At 51.4% G+C, this 16823-nt stretch overlaps 1 protein-coding gene across 2 annotated transcripts in view; it reads left to right on the forward strand.

Annotated features, from left to right (window-relative positions):
• The window catches only part of ARHGAP39 (Rho GTPase activating protein 39), a 125773-nt gene that overhangs the window by 83649 nt on the left and 25301 nt on the right, over positions 1–16823 (forward strand). For both annotated transcript variants that reach the window (XM_077351342.1, XM_077351343.1), the window contains exon 4: positions 8394–9789. In XM_077351342.1, coding sequence (XP_077207457.1) covers positions 8394–9789 — 1396 coding nt within the window. The remainder of the gene's footprint in view (positions 1–8393; positions 9790–16823) is intronic.

Raw genomic sequence — 16823 nt, forward strand, 5'->3', positions numbered from 1 at the left:
TTGTCAGAAGAGGCAAAAGCAGAGACAGGTGGAGGAATCCGTGCTGCAGGGCCTCTCAAGACCAGAATACACTCATGTGGTGACTTCTGCTGCCTGCAAGGAAACACCTGATGTGGGAAAACGTCTCCCGCTTTGCCTTCCCTTGGCCGACGGGAGAGCCTTTCTCCTTTGCATTTGCTGCACTGCCAGAAAACGTTCTCCTCTCCTTTGCTGCTCTGTAAGTTTTTGGCAGATTGAGTTGGTTGCTGTTCCTGCGGATCTAAAGCCAATTCTGTGATTGCTGCTGCTGTTTTTGTGGCTCTGAGTTCTTTGGGTTTTCCCTCTCTTTTCGGAGGGTTGCCGTCCTCCAGGATGGGCTTTGAGCACTCCAGGAATGACAGCTCCTCTCCAGACGACGGAGATCAGTTCCCCCGGAGGAAATAGGGGGTCTTTCTGGCTCCAAGCTGACTCTGAGCTCCTGTCTCAGAATCTGGCTTCTTCAAGCTCCTCTCCAAGGTCCCTGGGGAGGGGGAGGGGGGCGTTCTCAGGCTGGAGAATTGAAGCTCAGCACCCCTTTCCGGAAGATGCTGCCCGAGTCTGTTGCTGAATGAGTCCGAGTCCAGCTGTTCAATGACTGGGAACACCCCTGCATGATTTGGCTCTCTCAGAAAAATGGACTGAGCCACCATATACTTTTCAACCAGAATCAACAGCGTCATTCTGCATTTTCAGAAACGTTTGTCTAGCGTAAATACAGTGTTGTGCCCTTCCTGTATCTGCTGCAGATGCTCCTCTTTCTGAAACCAGGGGGGTTGGAGGTTAGCTTAGGTGCCCCTCAGGGCCAGCTGAGCAGCTGGATCTCTGGGGCTCCCTTTGCACAAAGGGTTGGCTTCTTCCCTGTGCCCTGGCCCTCCTTTGCTGTGAGTGGAGTGTGGCATTTTACATCATGCCACAGCCATAGGGTATCCGTCCTAGTAACAGCAGCAGGGAGAAGGTGCCTGACCTGACTGTTCCTGGGCAGTTTTGTTTTTTCTCAAGTGGTACAGGAAGCTTTGAAGACAGCAGAGCAAAATAGACATGGGCGGCTGAGTGTTTCTTGGAGCGAAGAAGCTCTGTGCTCATCAGAACATCAGAAGACTCTTGCTGGATCAGACTAGTGGGCCCCCTAGCCCCCCTAGCCCCCTAGCCCAGCATCCTGTCTCACCAAGTGGCCAGCCAGTTCACAACAGGGCCGAGAGGCCAAGGCCTTCCTCTGATAAGAACCACAGAAGAGCCCTGCTGGATCAGGCCAGTGGTTCATCTAGTCCAGCTTCTTGTCTGACACAGTGGCCACTGAATGAAGTAAAGGGTTGATCCTAGTCCAACAACAGGAATAGAAAAATGGTGCTTGGAGGGAAAGAAAGTATTTGTGAAACTCCCAATGCATTTTGCGTCAAACTTCAGGGGATCTCACTTCACATTCCCAGTAGAATCCCCTCCCTTCCTTCCCTGAAGAAGCTTGATGCGAAACACATTTCAGTATCATAAACTTTAAAGATTCTTTCCCTCTAACACCAATTCTTTTTGTTTCGATTTTCTTCGTTCACCGGGTGGCCAACCAGTTCCTCTTAGCTGCCAACAACAGGGCATAGAGGCCGAGGCCTGCCCCCGATGTTGCTTCCTGGCTCTGGGAGTCAAAGAATGAGTGCCTCTGAATGTGGAGGTTCCCCTCGGTCACCACGGCCACTGGCCACTGATAGACTTCTCCTCCGTGAATCTATCAACTCCCCTTTGAAAGCTGCTTACTCCTGTGGCCATCACCGCATCCTCTGCCAGCGAATTCCACATGTGAACCACTCCCTGCACAAAGTCATAGTTCCTACTGCCCATCCACTTCCTTCTGGATACCCTAGAGCAGGGGTAGTCAAACTGCGGCCCTCCAGATGTCCATGGACTACAATTCCCAGGAGCCCCTGCCAGCAAATGCTGGCAGGGGCTCCTGGGAATTGTAGTCCATGGACATCTGGAGGGCCGCAGTTTGACTACCCCTGCCCTAGAGTTCCCTCCCTTAACTTTGGTCTGTTATTGTGTCTGAATGGAGCTTGGGGAAAGATCAAAACACTCAAGTAACTCTTAAAAAAAACAGGCGCCAACCAGTGTTGCTGGTTTGGGTTAAAGGTGTGTCTTGAAATCCCAAATCCCTCCGTTTCTCTAAGCAGGACCCAAGAAGAGCACAAGAGCAGAAATCTGCTTAAAATACGAACAAAGGCCACGTGGTGAAATATTTGGCCGTTGTTCAGCCCAAAGCGTGAAAAGAACAGTCTCGCTTGCCGCTTAGCCGTAGCCGTATTTCCAGGCAAGGGAACGCTGATATTATTTCCAGAGGGTTTGCAGAAGGGCTGGAGGGGCCATGTGAGCAGCCCAGCGTGGGCTGTGATGGGGAAACAGCATGTCCTGGATTCGGCCCGGTTTTTGAAGACGTTCCCAGCGTGTCTTGAATCGCCGCTCTCCACGCACTGAACGCACCATGCCGATCTCTCCCAAAATCCCCCTTCCATCAACTGAAGCTCGCCAGAATGAGTCGTAGGATTCTGAATTTCCTGGACAAATGCTTCCGACCCTTCTTTGGAGGAGTTACGAAGGTTTCCTGTCAAGGGTATCTGTCCGGGTAATAAAAGAGAGAAGAACCGGAGAGGACAAAACATTAATAAGAAGGAGTGGGAAAAACAGCCGCTGCCATGAATCGAGTAATATCGGCTGCCCATCAAGGTCCAGGTCTCCGTCCTGATCCTGTGGCATAAATACCCTTTAGCAGGAGACAGAAGGTTTAGTGGTGGAGTATCCGCTTGGCATGCAGAAGGCCCCAGGTTTGATTCTCGGCCTCTTCAGCTAAAGGGGTCAGGTTGTGGGTGACGGGAAAGACCTCTGCGTGAGACCTTGGAGAGCCATTGGCAGTCTGAGCAGACAGTCCTGACCCTGGTGGACTGATGGTCTCTCTGTCTAATACACTTTCATGTGTTCATGTATTAATAGGGGAGGGGTCGTGGCTCAGTGGTCCAGTTTCTGCTTGGTGTGCAAAAGGTCCCAGGTTCAATGCCTGGCAGCAGCTCCAGGTTGAAAGGACCAGGCAGCAGGTGACCTGCTGGCAGCTGTGGCCTGGGACTCTAGAGAGCCACAGAGGAGGGCCATAGCTCAGTGGCAGAGCCTCTGCTTGGCACACAGAAGGTCCCAGGTTCAATTCCCAACATCTCCAGTAAGAAGGACCAGGCAGGAGGGGATGGGCATGTCCCTGGAGAGTCTCTGCCAGTCTGAGTAGACAATACCAGCCTCTATGGACCGATGGTCTGATTCAGTGGAAGGCAGCTTCATATGGGAGGGACCAAACCTGAACCCACCCATGTGAAAACAAAGGCTCTGTCAAGGGGGCTTTTTCCTCCATCCGGAGCCTGCTTTGTGAGTCAGATGGGTGGGGGGTCCCATTAGGGGCCTCTTCTTTGGCCCCCTGAGATTCCCTTGCCTGTCTTCTCTCTGGACTTCCTTAGTTCTTCCCAAGAGGGCCATTCCATCTCCTGGGCTTCCAGGCAGTATCTTGGAAGCCACACTGTGGCCACCGACCGGGTTCTTCCTGTTGTGTTTTGCTTTTGACTTCAGGCCTCAAAAGCCAAAACAGCCACCATGGGATATCTGTGGTTCACATGTGGTGAAAGTGAGGCCCAGTAGCCCTGCTGGAGGATGACTCTTGGGGCCGGGGAGTGAGTCCTAGACAGGGCCCCAGAATTAAGGATGGCCGACCTCCAGGAAGTGTCTGGAATTCTCTCAGAGACAACAGGCAGAAGTTCCCTGGAGAAAAGGAACGCTTTGGATGGGGGACTCTGCCACATTTACCCCATTGAAGTGGGTCCCTCCTCCAGGCTCCGCCCCCTAAACCTCCAGGGATTTCTTACCCGGCATCGGCAGAGTTTCCCAGAGTGCTTGGCAACGCACCCTCCCTGGTGAATGTGTGGGCACAGTGGTGGAGCAGAGCATGATGCGCAATCCCCAAAGAGTTAATATTGCAGAGCTAAGACGAAGCGGAGATGATAATTATTTCTGTCCATGCAGTATTAATTGGGAGCAGAGCGGCAAGCCTCAGTTTTGCTGCAAATCCCAATTAAAGTGGAAGCGCTTGACTGGAGGAGACACCGTTGGAATGGTAATGGCTGGAGGAGATCGGATCCACGGGCCACAACATGCATGGCTTACTCCTTCCTTCCTTCCTTCCTTCCTTCCTTCCTTCCTTCCTTCCTTCCTTCCTTCCTTCCTTCCTTCCTTCCTTCCTTCCTTCCTTCCTTCGTCTGTCCATCTAAATCACGTTCTAAGCCTAGGCTAGGTTCTGTGAACCTGTGAGAGGGGCTGTAGCTCGGTGGCAGAGCCTCTGCTTGGCATGCAGAAGGTCCCAAGTTCAATCCCCAGCCTCTCCAGTTTAGGAACAGGCGGAAGGTGGGTGTGAAAGACCTCCGTCTGAGACTCGGGAGTGTTGCTGCCAGTCTGAGTGGACAATACCTTAATGGACCAGAGTTTAATTCAAGGCAGTTTCACGTGTTCATGTAGTCCTCAGCTGGTGGCATTTTCCTGCAAAAAGTGTGAGGGGTGCTCTACTGGTGGAAGAGATTTTTGCATCAGAGTATGCATGCAGAAGGTCACAGGTTCAATCCCTTGTATCTCCTGTTACAACATCTGGCAGCAGGTGATAGGGAAGACCTTGGAGAGGTCCTTGGAGAGCTGCTGCCAGTCCCAGGGGTAGTCAAACTGCGGCCCTCCAGATGTCCATGGACTACAATTCCCAGGAGCCCTTGCCAGCATTCGCCAGCGAATGCTGGCAAGGGCTCCTGGGAATTGTAGTCCATGGACATCTGGAGGGCCGCAGTTTGACTACCTCGTAGACAATACTGACCTGCTGGCTGCCGTCCAATCTCCTGTTACTGACATCCCAAATCCCAGCCCCAGCCTGACTTTGCTCCAAAGATTGAGCCATAAAGTTCCCGAAAGCCAAGGCCAAAAGGACATGCTTGAACTGTCAGTTGCTTCTGCTGCTTCACCGAGTGGTATTAAGGTCCAGATTGTGGCATTTAGGGAATCTGTCTATCTTTTTTGGGGTAGCATTCTGTCTAGAATTCCTCTGAGCTTCAACGTATTGGGTGAGCCTCCAGGGAGGGGGGGAATATATTAGGGGTAGTAAAGGAACAGGTAGGCCTGTGGGGAGCCACAACTGATGGGCAGCCAGGGTGGATCCAGGCCAAGGGGCTCAGCACCTGAGATCAGGTTTGATGCCCCGCCCCAGCCCCACCCTAGTAGACCTGATGGAAACTTAGGGAGACTAACCACGGAGTTTGACATGGGATTGTGAGTGTGTTAAGAGCCAAAAGATCAGCAGTGCTGTTGTTGTAATATATGACAAACACGTTATCAAATATAGGAAAAGATCAATAGGGCTCAAAATATATAATGCTTTCAGAACAGAAAAAAACCCACACCATACAATTATGTCAAATATAGACCTGATGTGACCCTGACTAGATGAGTTTTGGCCAAAAACCTTCTTCAGCGGTCAAGCATGGTGTTTGCACAATGGCTCCAGATGTTGCGGTGTTAATACAACAGTTTCTCATACACCGAGTGTATGTACTTTAACCTTTTGGTTTTGAGTCCAATTTTGGGGATAAGTTTTCTTTTTTTCTCCCTCTTTATTTTGGATTCTAGTGTTCTTGCGTTTGCAAGGGCCTGGCTGAAATCAGAATGTGCGGTAGGGGGGCTAAGAGAGGCAACCTCTGATCTGGAGAGCCAGGTTGGATTCCCGAGTCCTACTTGTCAGATTTAGAGGTCTGCTAGGAAACCACTCTGTGGCACTTGGCACACGGAGGGGGAAATGCCAGGCACAGGGCATTCAAAGCTGCTGTGGGGTGGGTGGGTTTTCAACTGGGGAAGAAGCATTGGCGGGGGGGGGGGACTAAATTTCCCCTAGCTCCCCAGCACTGTAGCTTCAGTCTCTTCCCTGCCCCTCGAGCGGAATAAACCCTCTGGTCTTTCCAAAAGGGAGCCCTGGCCCTTGCGCATTGCTTGGGAGGGAGTTATGGGGCCTTTGACAATATGCTGAAAGCAAAGGCAGTCAGTCACCCCTGGCTTTTGGAGTGTGGGGAAGCTCTCAAAGAGCTCCATGTGTAAATAATTAAATGTACAGTTTTATGCCTTGCTGGAGTTTTTTTTCCAGTAGTTTATTAAGGGTCATTTTTTCCTCTGATGGATGTTTTGTTTGTTTAGCTGTCTTAAGCGTATAGAATTGTTCCAAACAAACGAACACATTTGGGATTCCCGCGGTTTGGGAAGACGGCAAGATGAGGGGGTGCTGACTGGCTCTCCTCACGAGGGTGGTTTCTCAGTGGGCTTCCTCGGGAGGTGGTGGGTTCTCCATCCTTGGACGTTTTTAAGCAGCGTCTGGAGAGCCACCTGACAGAAATGCTGATCCCGTAAACGTAGGCAGATTGGGAGTGGGTGGGTGGGCAGAAGGGATTGTGTTCATACAAATGTCCTCCAGGCCAGATTGGCCGGGGATTCTAGGTTTTTTTTAGGGGGGAAGTAATCTGGGCATGGAATTGGGGTCACTGTGGTGGGCTGGTAGTTGTGGGTGTCCTGCATAGTGGAGGGGGTTGGACTAGATGATCCTGGAGTTCCCTTCCAATTCTGTGATTCCATAACAAGGCCCTGATTGTTCTTCTCCAGCTGGGGCCTTCCCTTTTCACACCTTTTGGGATTTTAGAGCTGCTACTATTATGATTTATGGGCCACCTCTTCCTGTCAACAGGCTCATTGCAGCTAACAGCAGTAAAAACCTATGCAAAAATATTTATAAACGGCAATTTAAAATTGGTTACTACACCCTACTGAGTGACTTTAGCCACATGGGTCAGAAGGAGCCCTGGCATTGATTTGATAGCTGGATTTCAGGAGGAGGAGAAGGGGGCTGTTTTCTGATGTCATATTGTGCTTGCATTGGCCTCAACCAGGGGTAGTCAAACTGCAACCCTCCAGATGTCCATGGACTACAATTCCCATGAGCCCCTGCCAGCAAATGCTGGCAGGGTCTCATGGGAATTGTAGTCCATGGACATCTGGAGGGCCGCAGTTTGACTACCCCTGGCCTCAACCATTACCTGGTGCGATTCTGCTAGTGGAACAACCTTTTCATGGTATAACCAACATTTCAGTGCCCTTTTCCTGTTTGTCTCAATAAGAGGGGAAAGGCCTTGCTCAGGGCTGTTTGGGGTCAGCTGTGCATTCCCAGCCAGGTCAGATACTGTCTTTCTCAGTCCTTCATGGCCGTTCTTGACTTCCTGCCATGTGTTTTGCTTGCCCAGCGTAGCCCTCGATGTCTGTCAGCAGGGCTGGTGTCCTTCAGCAGAGTGTGCAGCGGGACACAGGGGTCACCAATGTCTTTGAGGCTGTGGACACCTTTGACATTCTGAGAGAGCCAAAAACTGGCCGGCACAGAAAGATGATGCAGGGTCACTTCAGTCACACGGTGTAGGTTCCTGTGCTGCGGGGGCAACTTTTGCTAAAGCAAGGTTTTAAAAAAAATCTGCAGAGCCAGTCAAGTTTCTAGGGGCCGATGCGAAGGCTTGCTGGCCAACAGCTGCACCTGGCCCCATCCGATTTTCTAAGAACTCTGTGGGCACAAGAACCACTTCGAGCCTCCCTCCGCCTCCCCATCTCGTGTCTCTTCCTGCTCCAAACTCCCCGCTGCACTCGGAGATCATAGAATCATAGAATCCTAGAGTTGGAAGGGGCCATCCAGGCCAACTAGTCCAACCCCCTGCTCAATGCAGGATCAGCCGTAAGCATCCTAAAGCATCCAAGAAAAGTGTGTATCCAGCCTTTGACATCCCATGGCAGCACTAAGCAAGACAACCGTCGGAGTGGAAATGGCAGCAGCAGAATTTTAAAATGTTTTTGCATGTTTTAATTGTTTTAATGTATGCATCTCTTGTTCAGTGCCCTGAGCCAAACACTACAAAGAAAGAAAAGTACTGTTTCAGGGGTCCCTGGTCTAGTGTGTTGAGCGTATATGATAGTCACAGTAAGACAGAATGAAGAAATATTTTGTCTGTCTACCTTTATATACTTCCCTTTCCTGGTTGGCTCAGGGCAGCAGACAGCAGCAGACTTAAAACAATAATTAACAATAAAAAATTTTGTAATATAAAAACAGCCGCCTCTTATGATTTAACCCTCTGAGGATTGAACAGGGCTTGGCGGGTTTTTCTGCCTGTGGGTGAATTTCCAGGCAGGGAGGCCAGCATCCTTGACCATCGGCCTGGCGGAAGAGCAGGACAGCGTGGACGAGAAGGTGAGATTTTCACCCCTGCTGCTTCTAACTGCCTCCTGGTCTTCTCTCTCCTCAGGGCCTCCTCTCTCCGATGGAACACGGGCACCAAGGAGCGGATGCTCATCAAAGTGACGGACCGCGAGCCGAGCTTCCTCATGCACCAAGGCAATGGCTACATCCCCGACAACCAGCAGGGGACACGATCCCGCAGACCCTCGGGAGGCCAGCCCTCCCCTAATCTCCAAACCTTTGCCTCCGATTCGGACAACTCGGTCTTCTTCCCAGAGAGGAAGCAGTCCCCCTTCCTCAAACGGGCCGAGCACATGGGCAGCTGCTCCCCGCTGCTGGGGCGGGGGGAGTCGTTTTGCTCCCCGCTCCAGGCTCAGCACCGGAAACACTCTAGCGAGTCCCAACCCTCTTCCCCACGCTACGCCTACGAGCCGCCCTTGTACGAGGAACCTCCCATGGAGTACCAGGCCCCCATCTACGACGAGCCCCCTGTGGACATGCAGTTTGAGGCCAGCGGGAGCTACAAAGCGGGTTCCCCGCAGAAATCGCCCATCCGGAAGCCCCACCCTTTCCTGCAGTCCCCCAAGCAGGGCTCCAACTCCCCCTACCAGCAGCTGGTGTTGACCAAGCAGAAGGGCCCGGACCGTTTCATGAGCCTGGAGTACAGCCCTGCCGGCAAGGAATACGTCCGTCAGCTGGTCTACGTCGAGCAGTCGGGCTCCAGCCCCAAAATGAAGACCGGACTCCGGCACAAATATTCTCCCAACCCTATCGGTGGCTCCTACTCCTTGCAGCACAGCCCCTGCCTGATGAGGGACCTACGCCTGGAGGTCAAATCCGGGGACTACAGCAGCATGGAAGGGTCTGACTTCCGGCACAGCCCCCCCATCAGCCAGACGTCGCAGGGGGAAGACTCCATGTCGTGGTCCAGCCAGCAGAACACCATGTCCTCCACGGGGTACTCCCCCGGCACTCGCAAACGGAAAAGCAGGAAGCCCTCCCTCTCGTACGACCCGAACGCCTCCTCCACGGACGGCTCGGGGGAGCGGGAGGACGGGCTGCCGGAGGAGAGGCCGCCTTCTGGCTGCAACAGGTCTCAGATGAATCGCACGGAGAGCCGGTCCGTGGAGGTCGAGTCGTCGAGGGGCTTCCCGGAGCCCTTCTTGGCCCAGGCCCGTCTGGCTTGGGAAGCTCAGCAGGCCCACTACCACATGAAGCAGCGGAGCAGCTGGGACTCCCAGAAGGACGGCTCGGGCTACGAGAGTGACGGGGCCGTGCCGCTGCCCATGCCGGGCCCGGTGGTGCGGGCCTTCAGCGAGGACGAGGCCCTGGCGCAGCAGGAGAACAAGCACTGGAAGCGCAACACCTTCGAGAAGCTGGGCTTCCCTCAGATCCTCCTGGAGAAGAGCGTGTCCGTGCAGACGAACCTGGCTTCACCTGAGCCCTACCTGCATCCGTCTCAGGTAAGGCGCCTGCAACCGCGAGGCAGGTTTCCAGGTATTTACAGTGTTCTGGAATTGTCCGCCATGGGAAGCAAGTAATGTCTTTGGGGTAGAGGTGGATGTAATGACTAAAAAGAGCTGCATCCGGAGGTGTTGTTCCGAGGCGTAAAGCAGGGGTCGTCAACCTGTGGTCCTCCAGATGTTCATGGACTACAATTCCCATGAGCCCCTGCCGGCTGGCAGGGGCTCATGGGAATTGTAGTCCATGAACATCTGGAGGTCCACCGGTTGACGACCCCTGGCGTAAGGGACCACCTTCTGACTCGAGAGCTTTCTTCTATTGCTCCTTCAAGCGCTGGAAAGCCCCTTTGCTCAAACAATGAATCTGCAGGATTTAGCTCAAGGCCCTTCTGTTTCTATTCCGGCTAGAACGGCATGGAGCATTCCGCAATTAAGATCTGAATGCTGTTGAATAAATTTCCAAGTGAACACCTTGCCAGAAATTCAAGTTTGGATGCCATTTGGCGGTGATGTTGTTTGTTTGTTTGATTCATTTTTTAAATTTCTGTCCAGCCCTGTCTCAAGTGGCTCACTTGTTGCTCCGTTGTTGCTGGGCATCATTATTATTTCTTACTGGGGATTCGAGTTTTGATGCTGTTTGCTGTTTTCTTGTTCCGTTGTTGTGTGGTGCCATTTTGATTTCTTTATTATTTCATTAAAAACATTTAAAGGATGCGTTTCCACCCAGGGTCCCCAAGGTGGCAAAGATAAAAACTTTGAAAACCTTTGAGAGCCAGCGTGGTATCGTGGTTAAGAGTGGCAAGTTCTAATCTGGCAAGACAGGTTTGATTCCCCGCTCCTCCATATCCAGCCAGCTGGGTGACCTTGGGCTGGTCACAATTCTCTTAGAGCTGTTCTCTTAGAGCAGGAATCTCAGGGCTCTCTCAGCCTCATCCACCTCACAGGGTGTCTGTTGTGCGGATAGGAAAGGGACGTCGCTCTGAGATTCCTTTGGGTAGCGAAAAGCGTCATATAAGAACCAAATCTACTTCTTCTTCAGTAATCTCCGGGCTCTCTCAGCCTCTCCTCCCTCGCAGAGTGTCTGTTGTGGGGAGAGGAAAGGGAAGGGGACTGGAAGCCCCTTTGAGACTCTTTCGGGTAGAGAAAAGCAGCATATAAGAACCAACTCTTCTTCTTAATATTATAAAATAACATGCAATAATATAAAATCTGTTGTTGTTTGGCGCCATTTTTTATTTCTGTGGCAGTGAGTCTCATTGTGTCAATATCCCCAACACTCATGAGCAAAATAAAGTGTTCCTACAGCCAATCAGATGAGGGCAGTGAGGGCCAAGGTGACTGAAGGCCAGCGAGGGGGCAAAGAACAAGAAAAAGGGCACCCAGAAGCCCCTGGGTCTGGTTGCCATTCTGGAGTCCCCTGTTGCCTTTTAGGACAAACTTCCCAGTTCAAGGCGGGCTCAGCCGGTGAATTGGAAAATTAATGCTCACTCCACGTGGCACAACGACGGTTGGGATTTGATCAATTAACTACCAATTAACCTGCCTTCTCGTCTCAGGCGGCGGCCATATTGGTCTGCAACAAAATGAACTCCAGTTGCACCGTAGAGACAAACACGGTTTTCGGAGGGTTTGGCTCCCAAAAGCTCTTACCCCCCAACATCTCGTTGGTCTCCAGCGCACTGCTGAAGGCGGATCTAGCTGCTCTCCGGCATCTTTCAGCTTGTCCCCGGTGATCTCAGAGACCCTGAGCAGCTGGTATTGAAGGAAAGACGCAAGAAGGTCAATGGGAGAATAGCTTGAAAGCGTCTTCTTCTGGGAAAGGAAAGGCCTTTCTGTGTGACTAACAAAAGCTTTAAAGAAGCTCCAGTGAGTCACGCTTGGCGCTCGCTGCTTGCCTGGGGAGCATGAATGAGCCTGGCCCGATCGCAAGGCTCTGATTCATCCGTGCCCGCTGCAAGGGGCGTTCTGAGAGCGCCCATGCCCCTGTTTGGTTCCCTCGTTTTGAGTTTAATTAAGGAATGCGCATGCATCACTTCCCCCCCCCCCCCAAAGGCTGCAGAAGTTCCGAATCCTCCAAGGGAGGCTTCTCCACCCAGCAGCGATTTGGAAACGGAATCGGGGGACAAGCTAGTCTTTGAGGCAGCGCGACTCACTCCGCAGAGAGCGCCATCCGGCACTGTCTTCCGCCAAAAGAGGCTGTGGCCTTTTTGAAACTGGAAAACAACCACCTGCCAACCAGAAGCCTCACTGGGGAGGGACTTGCTTGAAATCTGGGGCAGGTGTCCCATTGACCCCCCCGCCCGGTGGCATTTCTCTTCCCATATGTCCCTGTGTGCCAGCAGTGGTCACCAGGCAGTCACCCGTTGGCCAGCCCACCACTCAGGGTGGCCCACCCAGCACCGACCAGATTGCGGGCCTTTTCCACCGTGGCTTCGGCTCTGTGGGCGGGCTCCCTGAACAGGGGAGAGCCTCTGCCTCCCTTGGAGATCTTCAGGCTGCAAGGCCTGCCTGTTTGCCAGGGCCTTGGAGTGTGTGAGTTAGCAGGCATCTTTTAAGGGAAGGGGGGTCATAGATTTGGGGCTTGCTGTTTTATTTTTCACAGTATCATAGATTCATGGGATGGGATGGTGCCTCCAGGGTCATCTAGTCCAACCCTTTTCGTGAAAGCTTTCGTGAAGAGCTCCTTACTTGAGGGGGCCTGAAGAAGTCAGCGGTGACTCCCAAAGCGCCTCTCTGGCCACCAGTTGTGTTAGTCGTTGAGGTGCTCCTGGACGCTTGTCTGTTTCTACTGTTAATAAGATCTAAAATAAATTTCATGGGAGCCTCACCTCCTCTTCTCCGGGCTGATCGTTCCCAAGTCCTTCCCTGCTAGGGCTTGGTCCCCAGGCCCTGGATCCTCCTCCTCGCGCTCCTCTGCACCCACTCCGTTTTGTCCACGCCCTTTTGGAAGTGAGGCCTCCAGAACTGCACCCAGGACTCCAGGTGGGGTCTGGCCAGGGGGACTAGGACAGCCTGTGATTTTGATGATACAGCCCAAGACTGCATTTTGTTTACCACCGGATCTTACTGTCTGCTGACATTTAGCTTACAGTCCACGAGGCCCCCAAGATCTCGTTCACACACACGGCTCCCCAGAAGTGCATCTCCCATCCAGGAGGCCTGCTTCTCATTTGTGTGACCCAGATGTGGAACTCTGCACTTCTCCTTATGGAATTGCTTCTCATTTGCCCACTTTTCCAGCGTGTTCAGATCTCGTTGAACTCTCTCTCTATTTTCTAGCTTAAAACAGCAGTGTCTGCAAAACACCTTAAAAACAATCCTGTGAAATCCAGTGAAATAAAACCGCTGTGATCTATGCCTTCGGAACAGGCAGCGTAAAATAGTCATTAACACGGCAGCAGGCTGGAAAAGCACTTTAAAGCACTTTGGGGAAGGCCCAAGACCTTGGCCGTTCCTGAGACCCAACTGCTTGAATGGGCCCCACACCCCGCAAGAGCTGTCACCACCATCTTCGGTTTCTCTGGACTGGATCCAGAAATGCTTGAGTTCACACCTTCCTGGAGGGCTCGGAGAGCCTGTGCCGACATGAGGGTCCCGGGCAGAGATATAAAATTCCCAGAAATTTTAAAGCTTACAAATCCCCTCCACGCATGCTTTTTCCTCATGGGCATTGTGCAAAAAGAAATATTTGGGGGATATCAAATATAGGCCCTAGCTCCTTTATCAAATATATCCCATGCACTTAAGTTTACTCTTTTAAGAACATAAAATACACAGTCCGTATCTTGGCATATAAAACTTTTACTATTTGGATTATTTCTAGAATGCAGATATATAAAGGCCTTTCTTCCAGCAATCGTAGTTGTGAATATATACAGCACCACAGCGAGAAAGCTGCAGAACTGTGGCTCACGGCCCTTAATCTTTACTTTCTCGGAGGCAGGAAGAAATCCTTACTTGGAGAAAAGCAAGCACGGATTGCAGAATTGTGTGACGGTTGAGAGGGGAGAAATGGGAGCTCAGAATCAGGGACGGGGAGGAGCTGAGGTTTATTTATTTATTTATTTATTTATTTATTATATTTATATACCACCCTCCCTGGAGGCTCAGGGCCGGAGGTTTAATGGCAAAGCATCCACTCTGTATACTGAAGGTCCGGGTTCTGCTCCAGGCACCTCCCGTTGAAAGGACCAGGCAGGAGGGGATGGAGAAGACCTCGCCCGGAGACCCTGGAGTAGACAAGACTGACTTGGATGGATTGAGGGCCTGGGTCAGTATAGAGCAGGGGTAGTCAAACTGTGGCCCTCCAGATGTCCATGGACTACAATTCCCAGGAGCCCCTGCCAGTATTCGCTGGCAGGGGCTCCTGGGAATTGTAGTCCATGGACATCTGGAGGGCCGCAGTTTGACTACCCCTGGTATAGAGCAACTTTGCGTGTGTTTGAAGAGGCTCATGCAGTCGCCGTAGGACTAGCAGCCCATTTTGATTTTGAGTCAAGCTTTGCCCCATTGCAAACAGGAGAAGAAGAGTTAGAAGAGCTTTTTTTTTTTAATATCCCACTTTTCACTACCCAAAAAGGTCCCAATAAAATGTTTTATTGGATGTTGTTTTTTATCAGTTCTGATTGTATTGTTTTATTGTACATGTTGTAAACCGCCATGAGCCAGAATTTCTGGGAACGGCAGTATATAAATTAAATTATAAATAATGACAATAAATAAAACAGACACCTTGTGAGGTAGCTGGGAGTGAGAGAGCTATAAGAGAATGGCTCTGGGGGACCAGTCCTTAGAGAACTGTGACTAGACTAAAGTCACCCAACTGGTTGCTTGTGGAGGAGATTGGAATCAAATCCAGTTCTCCAGCTTTGTGTCTGCCGCTCTTAACCACTCTATCCTGTTGTCTGCATTTATACCGTTTTCCACTCCCCACCCCCTGACAAGCCTTGATCAGTAAGGTGTGTTCTGAGGTCAGGTGGGTGGGTGGGTGGCTCCTTGCATCCATCCTCCCACTTTCCATCCACTTCTAGAGAGTGTCCTCCCCATGCTTCTAACAGCTGAGACGGGCTCTGCTGTCCTGACTTAGTTTCCTTCCTTTCTGGAAGCTTCTCTGCAAACCCGGCCTTCTCACTGCTTGACTTGTTTGCATTGCAGTTTATAGCCCTGAGAATCTCCAGGCTGGTTCAGGAGCAGGTTTATACAGAGCATGAGATTGATTGTAAGCCCGCCTGAGGTTTGTTGGCTCCCTTCTTGGAAGTCCCAAACTGTTCGGCTGCTGGGGGGGGGGGAAGGGGGTGAGCCCTCAGTATCTGGAAACGATTTTGCATGACGTGACTTCTTTTGTGGGATTTCGAGTCCTCCCCTCCTGTGATCCACTGGCATCTCGAGAAAGAGCCCCGTAGGAGATGCTTCTCCACACAAACCCCCAAGTATTAAACTCTGCCCTAGATCGTGGAAACGGTCGTTAATCTGGTCCTGGATCCACTCTTGGCTTTGCCTCATTTGGTTTACCGAAGGTCTTGCAAAACCTCAGTGGAATCTGTGAGCTGCGTCCATGCCGTGATATCCAAGAAAGCTCTTTTTGTTGTTTAGAAGGCGCCAGAGAAGAAAGGGTTGTTCTGTAATGCAGCCGGAGTGGGCAGGATCGAAGGGAAGGCAGCTGTCCAGGGAAAGCTCTCAGCTCAGCCCCAGAGCATGCCCGAGTTCCTAAGCTCCATTCGCAGAACCTTTACCTGAAAACGAAAAGGTGACAGGTAGAGAGGGCCTTCAACGTGAGACCACCAAAGTGTCGGGTCGGAGTAGCCCTCGGAGGCCAGCTGGCCCAAAGGGGTCTGAGCCGTAAACTGGCTTTGTATGCACAAAAATGTAAACGCAGGGGTCGGATTAACCTCCCGCCAAGGGAAGTTTCCTAACAGGAATGAGTTTACAGAAAGCTAGACCTTCACTAGAAACATTTCTTAACGGCGTTCCCCATTAAGGACGTTGTCCGGGTTAAGGGTCTTGATCACAATCTAGCAACACCCGAAATGCTTCTCGACATGGAGCAACCCTGGGGTCTCTAGCAGGATCACTGTTCAAAAGTTACCCAACTTGAGGGTTCAGAGTAAAAAAAAGGAACGGCTGCCTTTAGAGCTTGTAATGCCTGGTCAGTAAAAAGGACTTCCTTGGTTTAGCCTTTGATGGATCTATTGATTTATTTTACAACTTATATTCCGCCTTTCGTGACGGTTTGTCTCATGGCGGTTCACAAAGTCCAATAATAAAATACAATAAAATCCCCATAAAACCCCAACAACTTAAAGAACATCAACAAACAACAGATGTTGGCACTTAAAAATAATCAGCCCCAGATACTTGCAGTCCCACTGTGCAGCCAATGGGCTCTGTCGATGTTAATTAAGTGGGATTCCACGTCTGTTGTTTGAAGCCCAGCCCTACCTAGCCCTTGGTGGGAGTGGGATACCCCTCATCTGCAGGTGACATTGGCTGTCATCACCTTGAGTGGCAATGGAGAAAAGGGGGCTGGGGAAGGCAGCCTCATATTCTTACTGAAATTGACACAGGAAGTAGTAGAAGGTAGCACTAGGAACTGCAAGAATCTATGGTAAAAACCATAGAGCTTCTTGCCATTCCTAGAGCTCCCTTTTATCGCTTCCTGTGTTAACTTCCGTTTCTGCTGATTACCAGGTAGACTTCCTGTGTCAACGTCCGATAAGTACACAAGGCTGTAATTTAAAAAAATTCTCCAGCAGTGGCATGGCCTCCCCGGAAGGCCCCGGCTGGTTGCCAAACACCACTTAACTACCCTACCTGTGTCTAACTGTATTGTAGGCCCCCTTCTCCCTGAACAATGGCCTCTTCCCCCAAAAGCACGCCATAGCGACAGCCGGGTTTAACTGCCAGAGTGGACCCTTAAACGGGGGGAAAGGTGCAGCTTGCAGATGACTCAAGGACGGCCGTACCGTAGCTCACATTTATAGGGAAATGACACACTTAGCAGTCTGTGGATGACATACAGCAGGGCGAGAGAGGCA

This window comes from Paroedura picta, chromosome 9 (assembly GCF_049243985.1).
Source record: "Paroedura picta isolate Pp20150507F chromosome 9, Ppicta_v3.0, whole genome shotgun sequence".
Lineage (NCBI taxonomy): Eukaryota > Metazoa > Chordata > Lepidosauria > Squamata > Gekkonidae > Paroedura > Paroedura picta.